This window comes from Dromaius novaehollandiae, chromosome 3 (assembly GCF_036370855.1).
Source record: "Dromaius novaehollandiae isolate bDroNov1 chromosome 3, bDroNov1.hap1, whole genome shotgun sequence".
Classification (NCBI taxonomy): domain Eukaryota; kingdom Metazoa; phylum Chordata; class Aves; order Casuariiformes; family Dromaiidae; genus Dromaius; species Dromaius novaehollandiae.
Window position 1 is genome coordinate 47,185,611 of NC_088100.1, and position 25,170 is coordinate 47,210,780.

General features: G+C 35.9%; 1 protein-coding gene across 1 annotated transcript in view; it reads left to right on the plus strand.

Moving 5' to 3' along the window:
• GRIK2 (glutamate ionotropic receptor kainate type subunit 2) overlaps positions 1-25,170 on the plus strand; it is a 438,669-nt gene that overhangs the window by 399,452 nt on the left and 14,047 nt on the right. The window contains exon 16 of the mRNA XM_064508825.1: positions 18,980-19,230. Coding sequence (XP_064364895.1) covers positions 18,980-19,230 — 251 coding nt within the window. The remainder of the gene's footprint in view (positions 1-18,979; positions 19,231-25,170) is intronic.

The window sequence follows — 25,170 nt, forward strand, 5'->3', positions numbered from 1 at the left end:
ATGAATGCCATGACACGTGTATAAGTTAAAGTAACAATCTTGTATATACCTGAAATCATTTTTAGTCAGCCACCTCTAGTGCTAGGCTATGGAAGCTTCATTTACACTGAGAAGAGAAGGGGAAAACAGACTTGGGAGAACCTGTCTGTAACGTGGGTTGCATTTGTTTTGCATTTTGTTTTTTGTATTTTAAATGCAAATAATTCATGTTTGCATTTTAAAAACAAAAATGCATTTTTGCGTTTGTTTTATTTTCCATTTTTGTAACTTTGTTTGCAACTTTGTAACTGAGACTATAACACTGCTTTTGTGGAATACGTCTGTTTTCTTCTTCAAGTTTGACTAAGGTGAAGAGAGATCGTAAAGAGTGTTAGTAAACAGTAGGTGCGCCATCTCTGCAGAAGCAGCAAACCCAAATCAAGCAGCATACAGACAACTTCTTTTATTATCTGATAAAAGAGACCTAGAGATAAATCAGTGTATGTTTTCTCTCAAGGTGAAAAACATTCATTTGGGCAGCTGGTGACGTTAAGTGGTAAGTGTCCCCAAGCAGGTGTTAAATAGTGCCTTCTGACAAAGAGACAGGCAGGGAAGAACAATGTTAGACAACATTGCCACAATAAATCCCCTAAAACAAGTGAAGCCTCTGTGCTTCATTGTCTCTTGTGGACATCAATGGACTACATTTCTACTGAAGGAAAGGAGTATCCAATTCTGAGATAAAGAAGTGGGACAAGCAATATTTTCAGGTAGCCAGGGAAGGAAGCCAGGAATACATGAGATTGTTTAATTCTTAGCCAGTGAGAAACCAATAGTCTAGTCACTCACTTTGAAGGAGACTTTTTGATTATTCTTTTTGAATAAATAAGACTTCATCAAATAAATACGTCTGCCTAACAGAAACATCCTGCTAGGATGTAAACTAAAGGCTAGGATCACATTGATTAATCCCTTTCCAGTGTTTCATTGTTTCGAAGGGTATACTAGTGTATAGAGAGACATACAGTTTTATTGTTTACAATAACCAATAACAACTATTAAATATATTACAATAAATAAAAGATTTACAATGTCACAAAGGAAAAAGAACGTGCTTATAGCATGAGCCATGAGAGCCATGTGAGAGATTTCCAAGAAATCTGTCCTCAGGCAAGTGACTCTAAAACAATGTTCTGTAGTTGACATATAGTTCTTATGCAGGCTTGTAGTTTTTGAGTGTGGTGAATGACTAGCTCTCTGCAGTCACTCCATGCACTGTACTGACTAGGTCTCTCTTGGCTATGCTATTTAGCTCGTACACCTAGTTTGCATATGGACACATGCCACATAAATAGCTAAGTGTCTGAACGTAGGGCCAAATTCCACCTGAAATGTCAGGTCTGGGGATCCTCAGTACGTGTGTGTGCCATAAAGAGAATAACAATGCTTCTGTAGGAGAAAAAAACCCCTCATCTTAATTTTTTAGTTCTTCTAAGCTTCTAAGCAAAGATAATGACAATACAGTCACATCCACTTCTTGCATTTTTCGTTTCCTGACAAGAGAGGTTATAAGTTAAATAGGACTTTTTGTTCCTACAGTCTTAATTTATTGTAGTGTAAAAAATTGATGTCTGCAGTACCAGCAGATTCCAGTATTTTGTTTTGTTTTTATTCTGGCGCATCCTATTAGGAGGCACTACTTTTTCCAGTCTTGTGTTCTTAATCCGTGAATCTGGTGGATAAGAAAACTTTTTACAATGCAGAAAGCTTTAAGTATATTGTATAAATTATTTCTGATAATAAGTAAATAAAAATAAATTTAATGTATACATACATATTATCAGAATTATATATACATATATTTATATATTTTTCTTTTAGAGCTTGTAATTTGGCTTTGTGTGGGCATGCACCCCATGATCAAAGATTGTTATTCAAGGAAGGAAGGGAGAGAGGCAGGAAGGGAGGAAAAGAAGGAGAAAAGGAGGAAGAAAAAGAGGAAGAAAAAAATAAAGAGAACTAGAGAAAGAGAAAAAGAAAGAGAAAGAGAAAGGGAAAGCAAGCCCTTTGGTTATCCAGAAAAACTTGCACTTTTCATGGTAGAACCTCTGAAGTGTTACTTATCACCTTAATTTCCACCAGTTTTAAATGCCCCATTTCTTCATCATACATGATTAAGGTGTTAAAAGTTTGCTTTGCTCTTGAATAAACCCTAGCTGGGATAAATTTTAGCATTCCAAATTATTCCCAGATTTTTACGATACTTCATATTAAATATGACTTGAATCTTACGTTCATGTACGTGCAACACGTAATCCTTTGAAGTCCCTGTCTATCCAGCAGTCTACCTTTCATGCCCTACGGAGCATAGCTAGTATGACCTTCATCTCGTCAACATAAGAATACTATAAGACAAGGTAATATTATGTGATTAATGCTGTTTTCCTTAGTGAGTATTTATTAACATTTTTGTTAACAGGAAGTGAACCACATAAAAGGTTAGAAGTTTGGTTTGCGTGCACTCTATATCAAAGCTGTAATGGTCTGCGAAGCTACTTTTAAATTTTTACTTTTCACTCTCCCGTTGCAATAAACACATTTTGAAATCCTCTCGATGAGAAAAGCATTTTCATCTGTCTGGGGTAATTTCAACTTCCTATATCATTTCCAAATCCATGTCTCTGTTCAGCGTGGTAGACAACAGGCCACTATCCATCTGGCTTTGGCAGATTTTCTACTGAATTGCCGGTTGCTTCTATGTTGTACCTATAGTACATAAATGGCTGACAAGTGTATGCGTCAAACCCACTCCATCTGAGCAGATTTCCTGAGCACGTACCTTTCAGATGATCTGCGCTTATGTGGCAACTCTGGAACATCCGAGAGATGCCAGACAGACTGTGTGGGTGTGGAGATACGTGCAAAGTAAGGCTGTTGCAATGGATCCTGGAGCTACTGAATACTATTTGGTGAAACATGTCAATTATTTGTGAAGATGGCTGGGTTTTTTTGAGTTGGTGAGTGTCAATTCTGCTTTTGAAGAATAATGAGGGTGAGGGCCTTCTATAAGGAGGCTGCTGTACCTGTTGCTGCTGGCTACTCTTCAGTGCCTTGAGCACATACCAAAAAATGCCCCCAAAGTTGTTTTCAGTTTTGAAATGGTGTTACATTCACGTAGTAGTGGCTAATTTTTTCAGAATCATAGGAGATATGTCTGGAAGGAACCTCAGGGATTCAGATTGTCCAAGAGGTCCAAACATTCTACAGTAGATGCAAGGTTGGGCCAGGCTGCTGTGTGGTGGTTTATGTACCATTACTGCTGCATGCACCAGAAGAGCCCGTGGTCTACTCTATTTTAACCTCCAGTGGTATCCACAGCCTGCTTAAGTAGCCTATTGCACAGCTGCCACACAGAGGCAGTTCTGGCAACACAAAATCCCTTAAGCAATGATTATATTTTCACAGTCACAGGAGTCATGTGTTCTCAAATTTTTCACATTTTCTTTACCTATAACTTTGATATTTTGAAACTGAAAGTGGTGGGTGTTAGTGATGCTAAACATGTGCATGTATTTCTTCTAACTCTTGAGAAATACAAAACAGAAAGCTGTGTTGTTTGGGATGCAAGGCAAGCAGAAGAAATCAGGGCTAATTAATTCCTTAATTTTTCTCTGTGATCGTTGAGCTATAGAAAGTTACAGAACTAGCTTAAGAGGGGGCTGTAGCTGTATAGTAGTGATGTTCCTGCAACATCTGCTAATGGTGAGGTAAAAATGGTTTGGGGAAAAGATGGAATATAAATTTTCATATTCTTTCTTCCTTTGTAGTTATTACAAGATAGCAAATCATGTTATTAATATTAATAATATTTCAGTTGCAAAACATTATTGAGCTGAATCTGTTACCATGACTTCATTTTTATTAGTTTGTGACTTATTTCTCACTTACCGTGATCAAACTATGATTTCTTCTGCCACTGCATATCACTGATCACAGCCCTAATAATTCCATATTGATGGGCTGTCAAGATGCCCTGAAAATGCTGGAAAAGGCATCTCTAAGATTTGCCTCTAAAATCTTAAGATTTAATTTTTAACTTAAACATTTTAAGAAAAGAAATGTGTGTCCCTATGGTAGGCCCTCAGCTATATGGAGAGTCTTCACTGTATGTGGGGAGAAAATACAGTTCTCAGAACCTGGATGAAATGGAAAAATATATTTTTGGGTCAACTTACTAGAGTGTATATGGTTACCAACGTTTCATTGCCAAACTGAGTCAGGTGGAACTACCCATTAAATACTGCTGCAATAACTTGCATAGTACAGCAGATACAGGTATGAAAATTTATGCATGTAAAAACACAAAATATATCTGCTCTGTGTGTATTTATATGTTGACCATATAAAGTTGGCAGCTGTTGTGATACAAACAAGTTATGCCTCCCAAGTCAAAAAGAAAAGTATATACAGACTTCCAACTGAGTTACATTGGCCACTGGCCCCAGTTATCAGAAGACTCACTTAAGTTCAAATATATAAGTATATTCAAATACGTAAGTATATATCAATATAAATAAAATTACAAGGCTTTGCATGTTCTATTGATTCAGAGGTGCCATTTTTAATGAAGTCCTCCTTACTTTAAATTCTAAAGAAATGTCAAATAAACTCTTTGTTTACAACAATTTTTATCCCTTAGATTAAAAAAAAAAAAAAAAAGATTTTTCACAGAACATTTTTCTAAAAGATGCTCAAAACGTTGGCCCATTCACCTGAGACTTCCAAAAAATCCATTTGGCTAGACAAATATATTATGCAAGTCACTTTCACATAGAGATTTATTAATTTACTTTTGCACAATAAAATCCTACTCAACAATTTTTGCTTAGGCTCTAAAACCCTTCATTTTTGGCAAATTAGAGCCATGAGCAGCGTTGGCTTTCAATTTTCTGATTTTTTGAATTTCAGTCAGCTGTGTAGCACATAATTAAAATGTTGTTTGGAGTAAGCACATTTTGAAGACGGTAGTATTCATACAATTTCATCACATGTAGAATCTAGAAAGAGGTATTTCACACTCCACTCCCTTAAATTAAAGATTTCAGTGCAGAAAAAGGGCTTCAGGCAATAATTTATGGTCTGCTATTTCATATCTTCTCTAGGAATATGACTTCATGAATTATTTATATTTATCTAAGCCATTAATAAATTCAATACAATACTGTTCTTCCTACCCCAGTGAGAGGTCATTGGATTCAAATAGACTTTAAACAAATAGTGTAATCAACAAATATATAACATTTAGTTACATCCAATAACATTGTAAAAGGTCATCTAATTTATATTACTTGTTCTTTACTTTTTGGGAGTGACTTAGAAAAAATACTCTTTGTAAAAGTTTTTAATTTATAATGCTGACATTTTTAAACTGATCTGACCATGTCCTTAATGCAAGTATTTTACAAAAGATTTCATGATATGCCATTTTTTAAGTGCATGTTTCAAAATATAGGAAGTTTAAATGGAATTATAGTGGGAAATATAAATTATTTAAGCACAAAATCTCTTAATAGATACTTGTAATTGCAAAGACTAAAACTTAATGCATTAAAAACAGGGACAAATAAATGACTCTCACTTCCCAAATATACAATAAAATGTTTTAAAAGATAGTATGAAGTTTGATCTCAAAATAGCCTTAGTTCTTCTAGAATTTGTTCAGCCTGCTTCCTTGCTGCATTTATCATACCAGACAGAGGTTTCTGACAAGGAGTATAAGAACTTTGCAGCCTGTTTTTGCAATCATCTGAAAATTAGTTTTATAGCTTGCCTATAAAATAAAAAGTAGACGAAAATGGGTGTAAATGCCTTGTAAGTGTAAGAACAACACTTCAGTATCCTACAGTTGTGTAGGATGTAACCTCTGTTTTGTCTAGCTTTCAAGAGACCAAAGCCTGGAATACTACAGCTATATGTCTGAACTACGTTTTTTAAGTAAGCAGCTTCTACATTTAGAACACCAACTAATTTCAGATGAATATTTCAAACAAATGCCCTGAATGTTGTGTAGTAAAGAAACGTGTTATGTTGTTACATATTTATTGTATAGTAGTACTGTGTTTTGTTGTTGTTGTTGTTCTAGCTGCTGCATATAACTGTGGTAAAACACAGTCCTACGTACCAGAGATTAAAGTACAAATAGATAAGAAAAAAAGGAAGAGAAAATAAGTAGCTTCTGAAAGCCTTCTGTTTTTCAAGAATTGCCTAAAAATAAATCAGAGTTGAAGGTGCAGTTGTCCATAGCCAAACACTGTAGCCAGTGCCAAAGTAGGGGACAGTCTATTTTTAAAGCCCTGCTTCAGTGAGGATATACAGTATGGTGATCCTGTGGTTGCAAATTTTTCTGAAGGCAGTCAAAGCATGGTACAGATGAGTATTTGGATGCCATTATTTATGCAGCTCCCTACATTTTGCTGTTTTTTTTTTAATGTTTTTCATTCTGAGAGATTATGAGACTCCCTGAAATGTTTGTTTTGGAATGTTTTATTTGAATCACTGAATGCCCACAGCCTTAATTCCGTTTTCCCAGTATGTTTTAGTGTAGAGTATGTCATTCCCAGTGTGTTCCTCCATGTGTTACTTCCGTTAGAGCCAACAGGGCTATAAAATATTTATCAGTCTGAGTCTGGGGTCCGAATCATTTATTACAAAAGATAGGCATCCCATTCCTATCTATAACGTAGCTGAGTAAGAAAGTAAGGGCTGAAGTTTCACAGTCATTTTAACCTGGCATAGGACTGCTGCACTTTGCAAGAACTGGCACCTATCTGCGCTGATTTAGTGAGCTAACCTGGCAGAAAACTGCTCACCTTTTTACATAGACTTCATTTCCTTCTTGTTTAAATGCCTACCTGCTGATGAGGCTGAGTGAGCACTAGTTCTGGTACAAAGGAAGCAGTGACAGCGCACAGGCTGGGAGGTGAAGGAAGAAGCAGGATTTCTGCACAGCCAGCTCTTAGACTGGCTCTGAAAATGAATTCTGAGAGCTTTCCCTGCGCTGTGATAGTTGTAAAAAGCTATTGTGTCAACAATACAGGTACAAAAGAGATTTAAAAGATGTTGAAGCGAGTTTGCCTTATTTTTAAAAACTTTTTGTTTTCCGTGCTTCCCATTTGTTCTGTCTCAAACTTTGCAGAACTTTGGCAGTAGTGTTTGTTCCTCACATTTTTCTTCTCCTTTTTTATCTACTCATGTTGTCACTCCTAGAGGACTAAGCTAAAGTTCAATTGACACTATGATAGCAGGAGAGCCATGAGGCATGTAAACACTAACTTGTATTTAAATACTCTTGTTTTAAAGAAGCATAGGATCTTGTCAGAATGAACCATTAGGAGTTTATTAACATTCATTAGTTATTTTTTCTACCCCTGAAGTCAAGCACTTACTGTAGCTAGAGCTGTTTTCTGTGCCTTTTAACATCATTCTTTTGTCACACCTCCAACAAATTTGAAAAGGTGGCATGTTTTGAAGAGGCATGTGTTGAAAACTTGCTGTAAATCTCAGGAAAGACTAGAAAACAATGACATTGAGTACGATAATTGGCACTGAGCTCATGACTGGCACCTTCCCTTGAATTAATTTATGTATTTGGCAGTCAGTGAACTCAGAACATAATTTTAGACATGATTTTTTTCCAGCAAAAACAAGGCAGTGTTTTTAATGCTTCAAATATTTCAGTTAAATATTGCAAAATCTTCCAAAATCAAAAGTTTATGTTACAATATTTGAAAAAAAATACAATCTGAATGAATTTAAACTGTAAAAGCTGTAGAATTTCAATGAGTAGCCCTGTTTAAGAAAAGTAATGCTCCACAGATATAGTTAGCAAGATCTTGCATAGCTTCAACTCTTTCAGTAACGGTATTGTAATTGACCCTGGATGGTAAACAGAAGGTCTATACTTTTACACATCTATATTTGAATATAGTTATGTAAAAACAACAAAGTATGAATAACTCAGAAACCTTTCAAAAAGCAAGCAGTTCCAAAATTAGAAGGAATAACAGGAAAATGATGTATTAAATTAGTCCCCAAGATAGTTAACAGTATGCTTGGTTAAAACAGCTGAAACCAAATTCTGCATATCTGAAAAGTACTGGAAAGTTCAGATGTTTAAGAAAGATGTGCTAATTTGCATTGTCTGAAAATATATTTCTAGATTCCTGTGTAAAGTAGTGAGACCGTCAGTCAACACTTGTTTTCAATTTAATCATTGTTGAGATTTCAGATTCTGCAGCTATTTCCTGTTTAAATTATGTGGGAAACTATGAGGATATCTGAGGAATCCCTGTCTATTACCTGTTGTAAAATACTTAATCTGGAGAAATTTTCTCCTACAGTACAAAACACTGTAACTTCTTAGAAAGTATGCATATATGTTTATGTATATATATGTATATATATTCTTGGACAATTTTGTATAATAAATGTTATGAATACTGTGCAATTTTTGCACTCTGCATTTCACTACTAAAAGCGTAAACATTGTCCCCTGCCTGTAGTTTTCAAAATCTAAAGCACCACAAAAACATAAACAATGTTCATTTATAAGCAGTGGTAGTTTGAGTATCTCATTTGGTTTTACTCTTAAGACCCCATCGTTCTCTTTAAGCTACTTTTAGATGTCAGACTATATAAATTACATAGTCTGAGTATTTTTCATCCATCCTTGGAGATGAGAGATATAGGCAGAGTTATCCCTATAGGCATAAATAGGAAGCCAAGTACCAACAGAGGAGACTTTTTTCCTTCTGCTTGCCTGCACTTTATCTGTAGTCCTTCATATAATTTGAACTGTAATATTCATCACTTATACATGCATAAAACTGCTGGGCTTCAGTTCTTCTGTAGCTAAAACAAATTAATACATTTGTCTTCATTAGTTGAACATAATGCATAAAAATAGATGCAAATTATTTATTTTTATGCAGGTCAGACCATGTATTGAAACTAACTTTGGAATATCAACTGCTTTAGCAGTTAATTTATTGTTGCTAAAATGTAAGAATGTGTAGCTAAAACATTTGGTGGGACAACTGTTTTTATAGTTACATCAGAAGTATGAGTGTGTTAAGGCACTATCTGTGAAAGGCATGTTAAGAGACTGCACTTCTTATCAATAAAAAATTACCAGAAAACTTAACTTCAAGTAGCTATTGTTAGCAAACTCTGCCTTAGAAAAGCTGAATTTCTATTGGGAATTTACTGAACAGGCATAAATAAAGCAAAGACATTATTAAAACTGCCACAATGATGTAATCACACCTAGGACTATGTGTATTGCATTGTCAAAGATTCATCTACAAACAGAAAATGTCTCAGGTTTGGTTTAACTCCCACCAGTTAGAAACGAACTACTGCATTGCAACCCAACACACAGGGTTTGCATGCTCTTAGGCATTTCCAGTCTGGAAAAGCTGCAGCATCAACTGTTCCTTCTGTCTGTCTCTCACATTTCCTGGTCAAGGGTTCCTTTTTCCCTGCTAATTGGAAATGGGACCTCATTTCCTAGCAACCCACGTCCATGCAATAAGTATTGCCTCCCTCCCACTGTTTGCCCGTTTAACTACCATGCTTCCAGGGTCTTCTGTGAGACATGTCATCACTGAAAGAAAACTGAGCACAGCCTTTGTAATATTACAAAAAATAGTCATTCTTTCCTTTCGCTAGTTGTGCATGCGTGTGTGTGTGCGTGTGTTTTACTTTTTCCCCCAGACAAAATAATAAACCTACCTGCTTTCGTCCCCTCTCCACTCTTGGTTGTTTTTTAGGTCTAAATAGTTCAGGATCTGCATCTTCCAAATCCAGGAGTCTTACTTTCTCATGTGGCTAGTTACTTTCTTCCTCAGTTGCCTTCACAGTTTATTTAGATATCTTTCTGTGAAAAATATTCCTTATTCTTCTTCCCTACCTTTAACTAATACATGCTAACTCTGTCTCTCTGCTGTTTCTGGGTTGTTTTTTCGTGTATGCCTGTTACTATGGGGGAAAAAATGGCCTTTAAGGATTATTCTCTTCCTTTTCTGTTTTTTCCCTTGATATTCTCAGTTTCTGGTGAGGGGTTAATGGGTCCTGTTAACACCACTTTCCCCTGGGAAAATACTGACCAACATGTTCAAGCAAGATTTCTTCACATCTGGAGCCTTTCAGATGCAGATGATTTTTCCCTGTCAGAGAAAGATTTGTGAGAGATCTGATGACAGCCAGTCTGAGATCCTGAAGGCTGAGAGAGCTGTAAAAGGACAGTAGGCTTTTCTGGGAATATGGGAATTTGTTATGATTTTGATTGTACTTTCCTTTCAGATAAGTATATGCTTCATCCCTATTTTTCTCCTGTCTCAACTTCATTCCATGTTTGCCTTTTCCAAGCCTTTCCCATTTTTTGCACCCAAATGATTGCTTTGTATTGGAAAAGAAATTTAAAACTCTGAAAGCTCTTCAGAAATCTGAATTCTTATTACCTCATCCAGCCCTACTACAAATGATTCTCTAAGTTGGCTAGGACAAATGAAAAGACTTGATGACTAGAACCAACAGCTTTGAGTCTATCATGGTGTTTTATGGACAGACTACACAGTGAATGAAACACTGAAATCTTACACAATAGCCAGTGTTTTTAAGCGTTCTCTGAATATTTGAGGCTCCTTATTCTCACTGTATGTATGATGCAAACGGTTATTTGATGTCTCCTTTTCCCAAAGATCCATGAAGAACTGACTCTGTTGCCTCTTTAATCACTTTAACCTTGTAAATCATATTAGGGGAGAGAAATCTGCATGGAAAACTTAAAGTCAGCTTCTCTTATTTATTAGAGTGATTATAAATATGTGGAACATCACTTGATAGAACAGTAGCAGCTGAAGCTTCTTATTATCATCTGTAAATACAGTGTGAAAGTTTATAGGAACCATTCCAAAGGTCTGCAGTTGTTTCTGTTTGTGTAACTTAAATAAAGATTGCCCAGATAAAATGGCACTGCTCTTAGATGCACCCAGCAGCCACTTCATACCTCACTCATGATAACAAATCTAATGGAAAAATACCATATGAGAAATTAGGGTGGTCTCTGAAAAGTCATGGACTGGGTTTTCAGATCTGTGCACCCTCTGTTATGACCCAAGGCTTTTCTCATTTTTCGTTATACTCTGCCTGCCTGCCTGAAATCTTCATGTGTTGTAAAATTGCATATAGCATTTTCTTTAGCTTGCTTTGTTCAGCTGTTTGTTGCTGCGTAGTGTTAGAAAACTATTTCTTGCAAAGGAGGCTGTTATTTGTAAATCATTCATATATGAGTGATGCAGGTTTACAAAGCAAATTTAAAAAATCAATATATAAATATGAAATAGTTTTAGCTACAGTAAAAATATTATCACTCATGTCCTTGGTACAGATTTCAGCATGGGTATTCTATGGCTGCACAGTTCAAGAGTAGCAGAGAGATAATAACACATTAAGCTTATGACCTTTTCAGTGAACTTTCTTTGGTGTTACAGTGCATGTAGACTGTATAAAAGAAAGCTATTAACTTTCACTCTTTGCATTCAGTATTTATTCGAAGAGCCATACTTTAGAGCCAAGTGTTTACAGTGATAGTCTGAGGAGGGATTGAGAAAATTATATTGTTAAAAAAATGCAAAAGAAATATTAGAATGTGTGTCTAATACAATAATATAATTAAGATCTGAGTATGTACAACAGTGAAAAAAAGCCTTGTTCGTCATGTCATGTTCAGATTATCTTGATACTAAAAAAAGAGAAAAGAGGAAAATAAATAATGTAAATTAACAAGTAAAACCTGTATCATCATCTCTTATTTAAATTTTTCATGGTGGGCAGCTGTTCTATATGCATTTTTTGTAATTTACTCACCAGTGAAGGATAAATACATTTTGAGCTAGTTACAACTTAATATACCCATGGATGTCCCCTTCCCAGTGCCAAAGACATAAACACTTATGAGGGGGAGAATTAAAGACTACTGTAGTCCTGATTCTCATCCATCTAGTTTTAATATCAGTTGTGGTGCATGCTTATAGTTAGAGAATTATGAGAAAATTAATATGAAATAAGTCTCAGATAAACGATCTTTCTTGCTTACAACTGGTTAAGCTGGTTATAGTCTTAGAAACCTACATGAACTCCTTAAAGATGGTTCTATAGGGAAAGGACCAGAGATCTGGCGAGTTCATACTATGACTGGGAAGAAGTGAAACCAATTAGACAACACAAGAACTTGTGAAAGATTTTTCGTTACATTTTGCATAAAATACTAATTTAAAGTGTTCCCTAATTCTTATCAGTGACTTGTCTTTTCTGAGCCATACATGAAGACTGGCTCAGAAGTGATTATATATATATATATATATATAAAGGAATAGTGAGCAGTTTTGTTTGCGATTTGGTTTTGAATCTGTTTACTATTTTAATTAGATATGGGATAGCTTAGATTGCTGTAAACATCTATCAAGGATTTTCCATTGTAATAATTAGAACTTAATGAATATTTAATGATTACAATATGTCTAATATTACGGTATGGTAATGCACACAAGTCTTAATGTAGCATGAAGTGTGCAGGGTTAACAATCAGAATCAGGAAATGCACCAATTTTGTTTCATCAGAAATGTTAACTCGTCCTGATAAATATTTCATCTTGGTACATCTTTTGAAAACAAACAAACAAAGAAACAAAAAAACCCTTTAAAATTCAGAGTTATGTATTTAATCCAAAAAACAAGGATGGGAAATCTGATGCATATGGAACACAGCAAAATTAACATCACAAATTTTAGTTATTTCAAACCTGCCACTTTATTATTATTTATTTCCAATGTTGTCCATAACATGTAGAGTACTTAAAAACATTTCAAAATGTTTTTTGAAATGCTGAGAAGAGCTTAAAGCCCATGAGAAAATAGAAGGGCAACTCATAGATGAGCAAAAAGTATACTTTCTATTAATGGTTAAATCAATATAGTATTTTAATGTATTAATCATAAATGAATAGAAAATGTGTATAAATGTTACTCTATTAGACCTTTGTGAAATATTTTTCTTGGAGTGGGAAAAACAAGATTTTCATGCCTTTCTACATTAAAAAGAACTATATCCACTGAAAGTTTATTAATATAGCTGTCATTTTCAGTAAGCACTGGAGGACATATAAACTTGGAAAGTGTATTTAAGCCCTGTGTGTCTGGGATGCTTTGTTACTAACTTATATGTACCTTAGAGGTGAGAATGCTGTAATGTCTGAGCATTTCATAAATATAAAACACCAACTTTGCTCTGAGGCATACAGCTAGGAAACAGGAAAAAATGTTTCACTTACCATAACAAAGAAAGTCTATAACAAAGCTGCATTTAGAATCCGCATCCTAAATTCTGGTCTAATACAATGACCACAGGACTGTCCTGTACTTTTAAAAATACCTGGCTAATTGCTATTTCTTGTGGAAGTCACTAATTTTGCTACTGACAGCATCTTTTCATCAGTGGTATATATATATATTTTTTTTGATTGTCAACCTACAGGAGAGGTCAGGGCATGAACATCCTCCAGTATCCAAAGTATCTGGCTGGTGTGGCTTGCTCATTTATTTTGGATAAAGGAGGGTCTGCTCCCATGTCAGATAGGCAGCAGCTCTTGGCTATTATTTTCTTTCATGGCTCTTCTCTTCAGTGTAGTGTACTGCTTGCTTCCCACGCTTGCAAAAGAATTTTAATCTGTCAGATCCCCAGCTGCTGCAATGGCGTTACTCCATGACCTGGAAAGGGTCCTCAGTGGCCTTTTGCTAAGTGAAAACGAGCTGGTGTTGAGGGTGGAGCCAGGGACCAGGTCGCTGGCAGGCTTCCTCTCCTTTCTGCAGGTGTTGCTTGGAGACTTTTGAATCCACGGGTAGGAAGAGCGAACAAAACTGTGATGACCCTTCTCTCTACTCCTCCCCTCCCATCCCAATGAGAGAGGGTTAACAGTGCTAGGGAGCAAAGCCGGCCCTGGACCGCTTAAAAGAAAAACAGTTCTGTGGAATGAAACTAAGTACTTCTACTGCTGCTCGTGCCCCTGAGCTGCCTATTGCTTTCCTATGGCATGTTATAACTGTGGCTGTCAGTCTTTATTACTCAGTGCTGAGTTTGTTATAGATTACTGGAAAGTTTGGGGCCTGTGATGCATGAAGCTGTAGGATGTTGTTTTTCCATGGATCCTTGTGGGCTAAACATCAACTGCGCAATTTCATGTAAATGAAACCCCTTCGAGTCTTGTGTCTGTCATGCCTATGTCTCCAATATGCATGAAATTTCAGAGAAACCAAACTTCACATACTGTATCACCAGTTATCCCTTAGCAAGGAAAGGCTGTCCCAAAGGACCAAACTGAAATTTATGTTGTATAAAGAAAAGGAAAGCTTCATCAGCGGTGGTAACCGATGGAAGGAGATAACAGATGGTTTAACAAACAAAACTTTCAAGTATGATCTAATTGCATGTACAACTGGATTGATGGCAGAACACTTAATCTGTGATTCTAGTGGGCCTTAAGTATGAGAAAAACAGAGAAATGCAGATGTGCCAAGACTTAAATGGTACTACCCATCCCCAGTAGTATAAATGGAGTTAGACAGAGACCTTAATGGAAACTTTAGCTATGCCTGCATTAGAGTCAGACCATGACCACAGCTTATATATATGTATGCACGCTAGCTTTAGGGTACATAGATCTATCTAGTGTAACTGCATTGTGAATGAGTTCATGCTGGAAAAAACTTTCCCAAAAGATTGCCAAATGTTTTTTTAATTAGTACTTGTTACAATGCAGTTAACCCGTGCTGAGTTCAGTGCTTCCTCCCCTCCGCTGCTAAAGCCAGAACTTGAACTGGTTACTTTGTTCAGTATAAACTAGTATAAACGTGGGCATCAGCTTTCAAATTTCAAAATACCAAACAATTTGTAGAAACGTCTTCTCTTAATAAAATGCCTCAGAATGATGAAATATAAACAAGTTTTTATTTGCTTAATGAAGGACTGAGTGGAATGCTGCCATTCCTTTTTATCTACTTAGGGCCAAATTCAGTAACACAGTTTTCTGTACACTGCAACTCGTTTAAAGGGTGTCTTTCATATTTACCATGTGAATGAATAAAACAGAGACTAAGGGTAAACAGGCAGCAGATTTTGCTGAATTATAATCTTGCAGGAAGCATCTTCAAGACCAGCCAGATCAGCAGGATTTCAGCATATTAATCTGTATGCAGTGAAGTCTCAATATATAAAGATTATGTGTTCATAAGTCTTAACTAAACATATAATTATGTGCATAAATCTTTATGTACTGAGACTTCAGGGCAAAAAACCTATCTATGTAGAGCTTCTGGAGTATTTCTGAGACTTCATTGTCTTAGTTTCATAAAGATGCTTCAGACAATAAAATTTTATGCAAATAAACTTTCATTTTTATTTTAAGTCTTCATATTCAGGTTACTGCAAATAAAAATCATTGCCTCATTCATTCAGACTCATGATCATAGGAAGCCACCAAGATTTCCATCGCCTGTTGAAGAAGCCAGAAGGTCTAAGGAAACTCTTGTTCTAGTGCACATTCTCATTCCTGCAAACTGCAGCTGCAGTGGGATCAGCAAATAATGTGTTCATTATGTTGTGTTGGCCCTCCAGTCCCCATCTTTCGTGGGGATATTTGATCAGCTGGCAGAGAAAAGAAAGCAGTAGGAGCCTTGAAAAGAAGGGGAAGAAAAAGTCAGATATTTCTGCATTTCTCCCTTTCTCTGCACCCACTGGAAGATGACATTTGTATATTTCTTCCTGATTTTGGGGATGGAGTTTTAAATATCTCTCTCTCCCCTCCCCCATGCACACACTAGTAAGATTTTTTCAACTACTCTTTTCATCAAAGATTGCTATTTGAAATTCACATTTCTTCACACAAGAATTAATGTTACATGTGCTTTCTGTGAATCTGGCAGAATGCTCCTCTCTCTTTTATTTTTTGTTTACCTCTAATTTATTACTTTATTCTTATTCATACTGTCTTTATTTTGAAAATGCATTCATATATATGGTCTGGAAGCTTTAAAGTTTCAGTCCACATTTTATTTTGTCTCCTGAAAGTAAATTCTCTTAAATAATATTTCAGGTTCTAGAAAAACAAACAAACAAGACATGACCTTCCTGCAGCACCTCATGGAAGGGGTCATTCCATTCATATTCATGTTCCACTCAGGTTGACAGAAGTGATAGTGAAAATTACTGCTAAATTACCAAGACTTGCTGAAATTTTTCATTTCTGCAAGGAAAACAGTTTTAATGAAATGGAACCTGGATGCCTTGTCCATATTCTCTATTTATTTTCTGCTCTCTTCCTATGCTAACGTTGTCATCCAAGCATCAGACAATGATACTTCTGGCCACTTCAGGGTCTTCTGGGCAGACTTCCCATCGCTGTGACCTGCAATCCAACTTGTATCTAAGAAAAAGAATCTAGGGACAAGTAAAACCTTGGGAAATGCTGTGCTTCCTTCTTTTGTTCTCTTAATAAATATCTGAATCAGTAAAAACAACATTAAAAATGACTTATTTTTCAAACACCAAATTATTAGGTATTCTCAGGTTGTTTGTTGCAAAATATACATCAACAAATTTAGGTCATTCAGGAATAGCATAGAATTACAGCACTGAATGCTAGTTGTTTGTTCTGCTTTGGGATATTCTTTAAATATTTAATTTAACAGTGGCAGTATGCAAGGCTGGTCACTCCACACCCAATACTGATCTTTATTTATAAGATGACTATTTTTAAGACAAGGTAATAAGATATAGTAAATACAAATATTGCAGTAGGCACACCAAAGGCCTTGCAACCTGTCCATCCCGGAAATACATGCACAAAAAATAGTCTATATATAGACTAAAAGCGTGGAAACAAAATGCAAATCAGTTTAATTAGAAAGCAACCTGTCAAATCAGAAGATGGCTTAGACTGGGTCCAAAATTATTTTTCGAGATCTAATGTTATTTAAGTTGTTGTTGTTAAATATTTATAGGCAGTGCAGTGCTGAAAACATCCCCAAAAGATTATAGCATGCACTTACACTTCCGCAGGCTCTTGTGGACTAATCACTCTCCTTCTTCCATCTGACTGAAGAAATGTACATGCTTTTGCAAAGTTTCGCTATGATCAGAATGGTTTAAAATGCTGTGACTTAGACTCTTCCATGTGCAAGGCAGTAGAAGAGGAATTTTTTTTCCACCTCTCTCTGTTTCACTTATAGTCCTGTGTAAATACAGTTTAGCTCCTAGTACAGAACCCATTCTTCCCTAAGCAGAGAGATGATAAAAACACAAGGTCTTTGGACTTTACTTTGAGGTCAGCTCTGCCCACCTTTTATTCTGGAACAAAGGAACGAAGCCCAGCGTGTTTTCTAATTAATGGTTCATTATATGTTTTATTTCCAGGCTGGTACAGTAACCTTTCCTGCCAGCTACATTCTCATGTCAAGTTCTAGATGTGTAAGAATAAATTGAATGTTGCATTCAGGGAGAAGAAATTCCAAACAAAAATATATGTTTTCCAAGAGTGATAAAAAATATTCTACGTATGCATTCCTTCAGCTCCTTCCACACAGATGGCAGTATATATGAAACAGTCAAGTGGGTAGCATCTCTCTAACAGGAGGCTGAGGAAAAAATTTAAAGGTATCAAATTAATGCAAATACATTTTATTAGTAAACGGAGATGCTGCATAAAATTATAACTAGTAAGTAGCATTATTATAACAGAAAGAAAAGGAGGAGGGATCCTTTGTAGAGCTGCATTCCTATCAACGTTACATGAAAGAGGGGGTGCCACGGCTTTTCATCTACTCTTTTTACCAGAATTTCTTAACTACTTTAATGAAAAGTCTTTTGTTCCTGTTTTCAAAGCAGGAGAAGAAGAATGATGGCTTTGTTCTCTCCTTAAACATTACACAAAATATGAACACAGAAAGCATTTCTGACTTTTGTGATTCACTTGTAACCATTCAGAAAAGAAAAGCTTTCTCTTTATCATAATTTACTAATTTACGTAAATTGTAAAATACTCATTGAGAAGTCTCTGTGCTCTATATAAAGAAAAAGAAAAGCAGATGACATACAGAGACATAACGCTTTACCCTGAATACTGCCCTTTGAAACACTGTTATGTTCAGAAGCTGTGAAATTATTCTAAGTCATTTTTAGGAAATACTAAATTATGAGAAAGAAATACATTTTAAAATATGAAAATGCACATCCATGTTATCCAAACACACTTAACTCTGTCTTTCTGAATGCACTACTATCTGGTACTTTTAATATGAAATAAATAAGTGCTTGGAAGGTATCATAAACATTTGACAGTCTATCAAATAGAGACGCAGTTTTGTCCCGAAGACTGAATTGTTGTTTCTTTTTTTAATAAGTAATAATATAAAGTGTTCTTTACATGTCAGATATTGGATGGGCTTTAGACTATGAAGCAATAGCCTGTAGATTTACATATATGAAACTAATTCTACTGCAGTATAATTAAAAGGCTGACGTGAATTAAAAGGTGAATACTCTTTGGCTGAGTTTAATAGTTGGGCATGAAGATGTTTGAGGATGTGGGACTGAGTGTGCTAGGATAATTTGCTTGTTACATCAAGTTGCCTGGCTTATAGACAACAACAGTTGGATCAAGTTTGTGTGTGTGTATGTGTGTGTGTGTGTGCGCGCTTGTAGGTTTGTATGTATGTGACCAATGTGACTGTGGTTAGTTGTACGTGTTTTTTCTGTAATAACTTATGGCTGTAAGAGAAGAGGGTCCAGTTGTTCCTGTGATGTTTTCTTACATTTCAATCTTCTCAGGAGTACCTACCTTTCCTTAAAATATCTACCAGTGTAATATTTTCCCTATGATCTCTTTAGGTTCTCCGTATAGAGACAAGATCACTATAGCAATTCTTCAGCTGCAAGAAGAGGGCAAGCTCCACATGATGAAGGAGAAATGGTGGAGAGGCAATGGGTGCCCAGAGGAGGAAAGCAAAGAGGCCAGTGCTTTGGGAGTTCAGAACATTGGAGGAATCTTCATCGTGTTGGCAGCAGGATTGGTGCTTTCGGTCTTTGTGGCAGTTGGGGAGTTTCTGTACAAATCAAAAAAAAATGCCCAGTTGGAAAAGGTAAATATTGTCTTTTCCTATTTAATTTTGTAATTATGTTCTATTCAGATAATATTTTAAGCTTCTGGTAGCCAAATGTAGGTGCATACTGATTATTTATCATATAATGCAGTACTTATATAACAAAGGATCACAAAAGAGTACCCAAAGTTTTATATTTACAGCTTGTAATTTGTCTTCAATATGTTTAATTGTAGCCAGCTTTCAGGACAAGTGACTATTTCTCCTCTTATTCAAGCCTGAAAAAACACAGCTTTTTACTCCTGGAAGTTCACTGCAATTAATTTTATGGATGAAGAAGAAATCCGAAACTGTAATGGGAAACAAATTAATCTTCTACAGATAATTCTTATTTTCAAAAGATAAAACTGTCTGTAGCTCAAAGTCAAAAATCTAACAATGTCTCTATAGAAATGTTCTTTTCAGAAGTTTTACACTTGAAAAAGTTGTTCTGGTAGCATCTGGAAAAGATTACATCAGCATGATTCTTTGTGGTTTTGCTACTTATTATGGTTTGATGTCCTGTAATTTTAAACTCAATCATTTTTGAAAATTCCAGTGTTTTTTTTCCCTGTATTTATAGTTTATACAACCACAATACTATAACTGTGCGAACACTACTAATATTCTGTAAAACTCTTAGCTGGGATCATCAGTTTTGCACATTAAATAAATAAAAAAAACCCTCTCTATATGCCCATGTTTAATACCTAAACTCAAACTATAGATTTTATTGATATGACATATTTTGAATTTTAAAAATGGAGAGAAAATGTGGAGTTTTTTAATAGGTCTTTTTTTTTTTCCTTTGGAAGAACTTGTGACCTATGTCAATTCCTATATTTGTATTTAGTAATTTAGTTTAATAAAATCAGTAGTAAACAGATATATTTATATTGAAATTTTTCCAGATGCTACTAGTGAATTTTTGTAACTTGAATTATCATTCAGAAAACTTAAGATTTGTATTCAGTCCTTTTAAGCTACCTTTTGGTATGCAAGTGTCTTTTAATGAATATATTGTTAAAGACGTTTTTGCTATGACACGTAAAGCAGTGTGAGGTCACCAGGTCCTAAACAGAATTTGGACATGGGTACATTTTATTAAATTGTAAAAAGACCATTTAGATTTTCTTATTTAACATACTATAGGATGATTCATTGCTGTTAACTTACTTTTGAGGTGTTGTGTTTCTGAAAAGAATTTGTGAGGGAAAATTACCATTTACTTAAATAACCTATGTAAATCTCAATGACTTTATACATTCCTAAGGTGGATATGGATTTCATATGGATATCAGTATAATTTGGTTTAACTTTTCTGGACTTTTAAGAAATACTTATTCAGAAAAATAGGACTATTTGATAATAATTTTGTAACATCAGTTGCTTAGTGTTTTGTAGGGTTTGAACGCATACCTTACTTGACACTGACAGCATGACTTGACTGTAGAAAATTGTGTGAGGAAGGAAAACAAAACTTTTTTATTTAATGATTTGTTTCTGTAAGTCCTATTTTTTTATTGCTTTCTTTTGATTTTTATTTTTTTCAAAGTGGAGAGAGATAGTGATGAGTGGAGTTATCTGAACTGTTAACAATGCCTGTACCAGAAAGGTCTATCTGATCAGCAAATATTGAAATACATTGAAAATTTAGGAATAAATCTGGAGTGGTTGAGAGGGTCAGGAGTCCCTCTCTCCTCCTCACTCTTCATCTCTTCCCTGCCCTCTCCCCACCCCGCAGCGCCCAGCTAATCTGAATTTGGTGGGGGACCTGTAACGTTTCTGTAGAACTTTACCTATTGAATGAAATTAAGGGGCAAAATGATCACAGGATGCCTGCTCATGGCCTGCCCTTGCACCATCGTCACCCGCTCCTCTCCCAGGACCACAGACCTTCAGTGGATGTTTTCCTCTCCCTCCCCCAAATATAGCAGATCCCTGCTGCCTAGGAGAGGGAGGAGTAGCAGCAGCAGAGGGGAGGTAAGATGTACTGTCATCTGTCTCCAGTCGCTGCATCTCCTCTGCTGGAATGGGTGTACCCTGCAGGTAGCACTGCCTTGGCCATCCCTTAGGGAGAGAGAAGGCTGCTGTTTTGGTTAACATTGGTTCATCCATTTAGAATCATAATATCAGTATGATATCTGTGTAACACCTATGAGCATTAGGAGACAGGAAAGATCAAAGGTCACATTAAAAACTAAGGAAACAAAAGAAATCAGATAGGCTTATGATGCAGAATATGTGAAGTATCCTGGGATACAGATAATAACATGCATAATAACATGCCATAATAACATGCATATCTGCCTTTTAGGGTATAAAAAATACATACAATTTCACTTCCACTGTGGCAGAAGGCAGGCAATGCAGAGTTTCTGTGCATAATCTAGATATGTTTCTTAGCATCCTTGCTGTCAGCCCCCCTCCCATCATGTGCACATGCAGAGATGTCGGCTGGGGCAAAGGAGCGAGACCTCCAAAGGAATTGAACTCAGCAAATTAGCAGACAGAATTGTGTTATTTGGTGAAAAGTGTTACATTTTGTGACCAAAGTGGCTCAGAGCATTCGTCCTCAAAAATTGGATAGCAGCATGTGACCCTAGCTGTGCTTTCTAGAAAACAGACATTGATAAGCAGAACAGCACAGATGCATTCGTGCCACCACAGCATTTTCTAGATGCTGAGGAATTTCTGTATTATTGACACCTTTCAAAAGCAGAGATAAGCCTTGATAAGATCAGAGTTAGACTGTCAATCACTGACACTTGCTATGGCTAGTTTGTTTGAAAAATGAATGTCCTAATTTACTAAGTACTTTCTGGAACAACCAGATCTGATGGGTGTGAAAAGAACAATATATGGACTCAATTCTGCTGTTGTCTGTAGCAGTTCAAAACCCACTGAGCCATCAGCAGGTCAGAACTAAGTCTGCTTGTGAAAAAACAGCAGATGTACATATCCTGGTACCTTAACTGTTTGTTTCATTAGGGGAGATCTGCTCAGAGGCTTTCTATAATACAAAATATTAGATTAAATCTAAAAAGGTGCTGAGCTGATAATACCAACAGAGTATTTCTGGAGTTAAATGAGCAAATCATAGACTAAAATTTATTTGAAATAACCTCTCTGAAATAAGTTGTTATTTATAATTGAATATATAAACAATAAAAACAATAACTACATTGATATTGGTTTACCTTTTCCAGTCATTTTCCAAGGAAGACTGGATCAATTTTACTTGCCATAGTAAATAATTCAGGACTAAACTGCAGAGCAGAGTTGAGAAAACTCATTCTAGATGGTGCAACGAATGTGCACTGAAAATTCTTAGCAGTTTGTAGAGCTGGACCCAAAGTGAACATCAGTAGCTCTAAGTCATGTGAGACCCATGAGTCACATATAAAAATGTTTTCCTTACAACTGCAGGTTCTGTTGAAGTAATCAGAAATTCTGAATGCTGAACTGTCAGCTTCATATGAGACTGACTATGTCTTTGAAGACGAAACAAACTTAACTGGTTGACTCCTGCCCAAAATGAATTGTTTACAAAATTTTCAAGCATTTACTGGAAATTTCACAAGCCATGTTTTGGTTCTGATAACATAAGGATAACAAGAATAGAAGTCTCTGATCTTAGCTGTTTCAAAAGTTCCCGTAGTCTTACTGGGCTGCAGAGGGCTTAAGTCATGCTAGTAGTTGGTCCATAAATCATTAGATTAAGTGTAGTTTTACTATAATTGCCAATATTCTGAATTTGCTGTATACCTTGACCAAATACTTGAGTAACGGGATAACCTGGGATGTATGTTGAACTAAATATCGCCTTTAGTCCTACCTTAACTCCCACTGCCTTTTTTCGGAGGGAGAATTGGGAATGGATTTGTGGCAAATCATTGCTCTTTTCTGTGATGGCATTTTAACATTCCAGTTCAGGTAGAGGGACCAGGCAGGTGGAGGCTGAGGTTCAGAGGCTCTCGGGGCTGCATTCCTCCAGAGTAACCACAAGATGGTGCCTTGCATTTTTTAAGAAGCAAATTTAATTGTTGCTTTTTAATAGAGTTTATGTCACAGTGCTCACCTATTGTTTTGTTGCAGCCTTTTAAAAAATGCTAAAGGCTTGTATTCTTTCCTATTGTTTATAATACAAACATCTAATTATGTCATCTACTTGGAAACATGTTATTAAGCAGACCTTTTTTATCTAGCCAATCTTGACAATAACTGCTTAGCCATTTACATTTTATAATTGCTTTTGCTGGTGAATGACCTGCTCCCTGATTTTAACAGGCACTCAGAGGGCAGTGAATAAGCAATGTTAGAAACAGAAGCCATTTGAAACAATTACTATGTCCTTTTTTTGTTGATATGTTTCAATATGTCAGGAGTTTATGCCCATTACATAATTTTTTTTTGTATAGCTCACATTACTATCATAAAGGCAGGGGAAAATGTTGACTTTGAAGACCATTAATGTTTAGCATAGTATATTGATAGTTCTCATTTTGAGAATTGATTGACCTTTCTTTCATTTTCATCCTTAAGGAAAAAAAAAAAAAGACAGTGTTCTTTGAGATTATTTCCATTTTGGTACTATCTTCACACTAGATATACCAAAAAAGTAAGCTACGTAGACTGGGACAATTTACTCTTGGCAGACTGAAAACTTTAGGACGAAATTCACTATATTGCTGAAGGCCCTGACAAGAATATATAGAACATTACTTGTCATGCCTGCAGAGTGGAGGTCCTTGTACATACCCAGGTCATGATTCTTTGGAGAGGAAGGCATTGGCTTGAGAAGTTGTTTTGAAACGTGTGGGGTTTTTTTGCCATAGAGGACCCAGACCCTTTGCAGGAAGCATGAAGGGGCCAAGGGCTGCTTGGGAGAAGAAGCTGTTGTGCTATAACCATATCCATTTAACACCATGTTCTGATAGTTCTCTAGGAGACGGTATAACTATTCTTGATTTATTTACCTGAAGTGAATCTAAATGCTGACAGGGGCTTTATTCATCAAGTCCTTTCTACAGTTTGTTTGCACCAGGGTAATTTTAGCTCCGTAGAATTTAGAATGCTCCCTTTTAGGATCAAACTGAGCAAAGTTCAACTCATTGCTCACCCAGTACTTGGTTGCACTGGTTGTCAGACATGAAACATATACATGCTGCAAGTAACGTGTCCTAAATAGATCTGGCTTATAAGAAGAAGTTAATCATTACTGAAATGTTGTAATCGCTACTTTTATTGACAGGATATGTAGAAAAGGAATATTTCCATTTCTGTTTTATTTGTTGTCTTAACAACAATGCAAAACAAACCTACCACAATACTTTCGTATGAAAATCGAAAAGATTTTTAGGATCTGTTCTTGCTTTACCAGAATATTTTATTCATATTTTTTTTCAGATTTTATTAAACTCCTTCTCATTCCTTTCTCAAAAAAATGCAGGTATGTCAACATTGCTGAAGTTCAGAGCATGTTCCTAATAGTTTAATATTAAAAGCCTTTTGTATTTCGAGCAGTACTTTCTAATATTTCTGGAACACCAACATAATTCCCAGCATAGTATTTTTTTTTTTTTTTTTTCTTTCCAGGGGCCTCAAGTACAAAAGATTTTAAATTTGAAGGGCCTGCTCCTCAGGCTACAATGAATAAAAAATGTGGACATTTGTGGTAAAGCAAAGGCAAAAGATTTGGGATTCATAGCCCAGGAAACTTTTATAAAACATACAGTCAATGATATAGTCTGAATTGTCATGTCACGTTTTATATTGGGGTATTTTTTAGTGTTAAATGGGAGAAAGAGCAGCTGCTGTGACAGTTCATAAGAGGAAATGTTTTTCCAACTTTGGCACATCTGTATTCTGCAGATGCAGTTGGAAAACTGGGAGCTTCTATCATCCTGGGGTGCATGGATTTGTATGGCTTATTTCTAT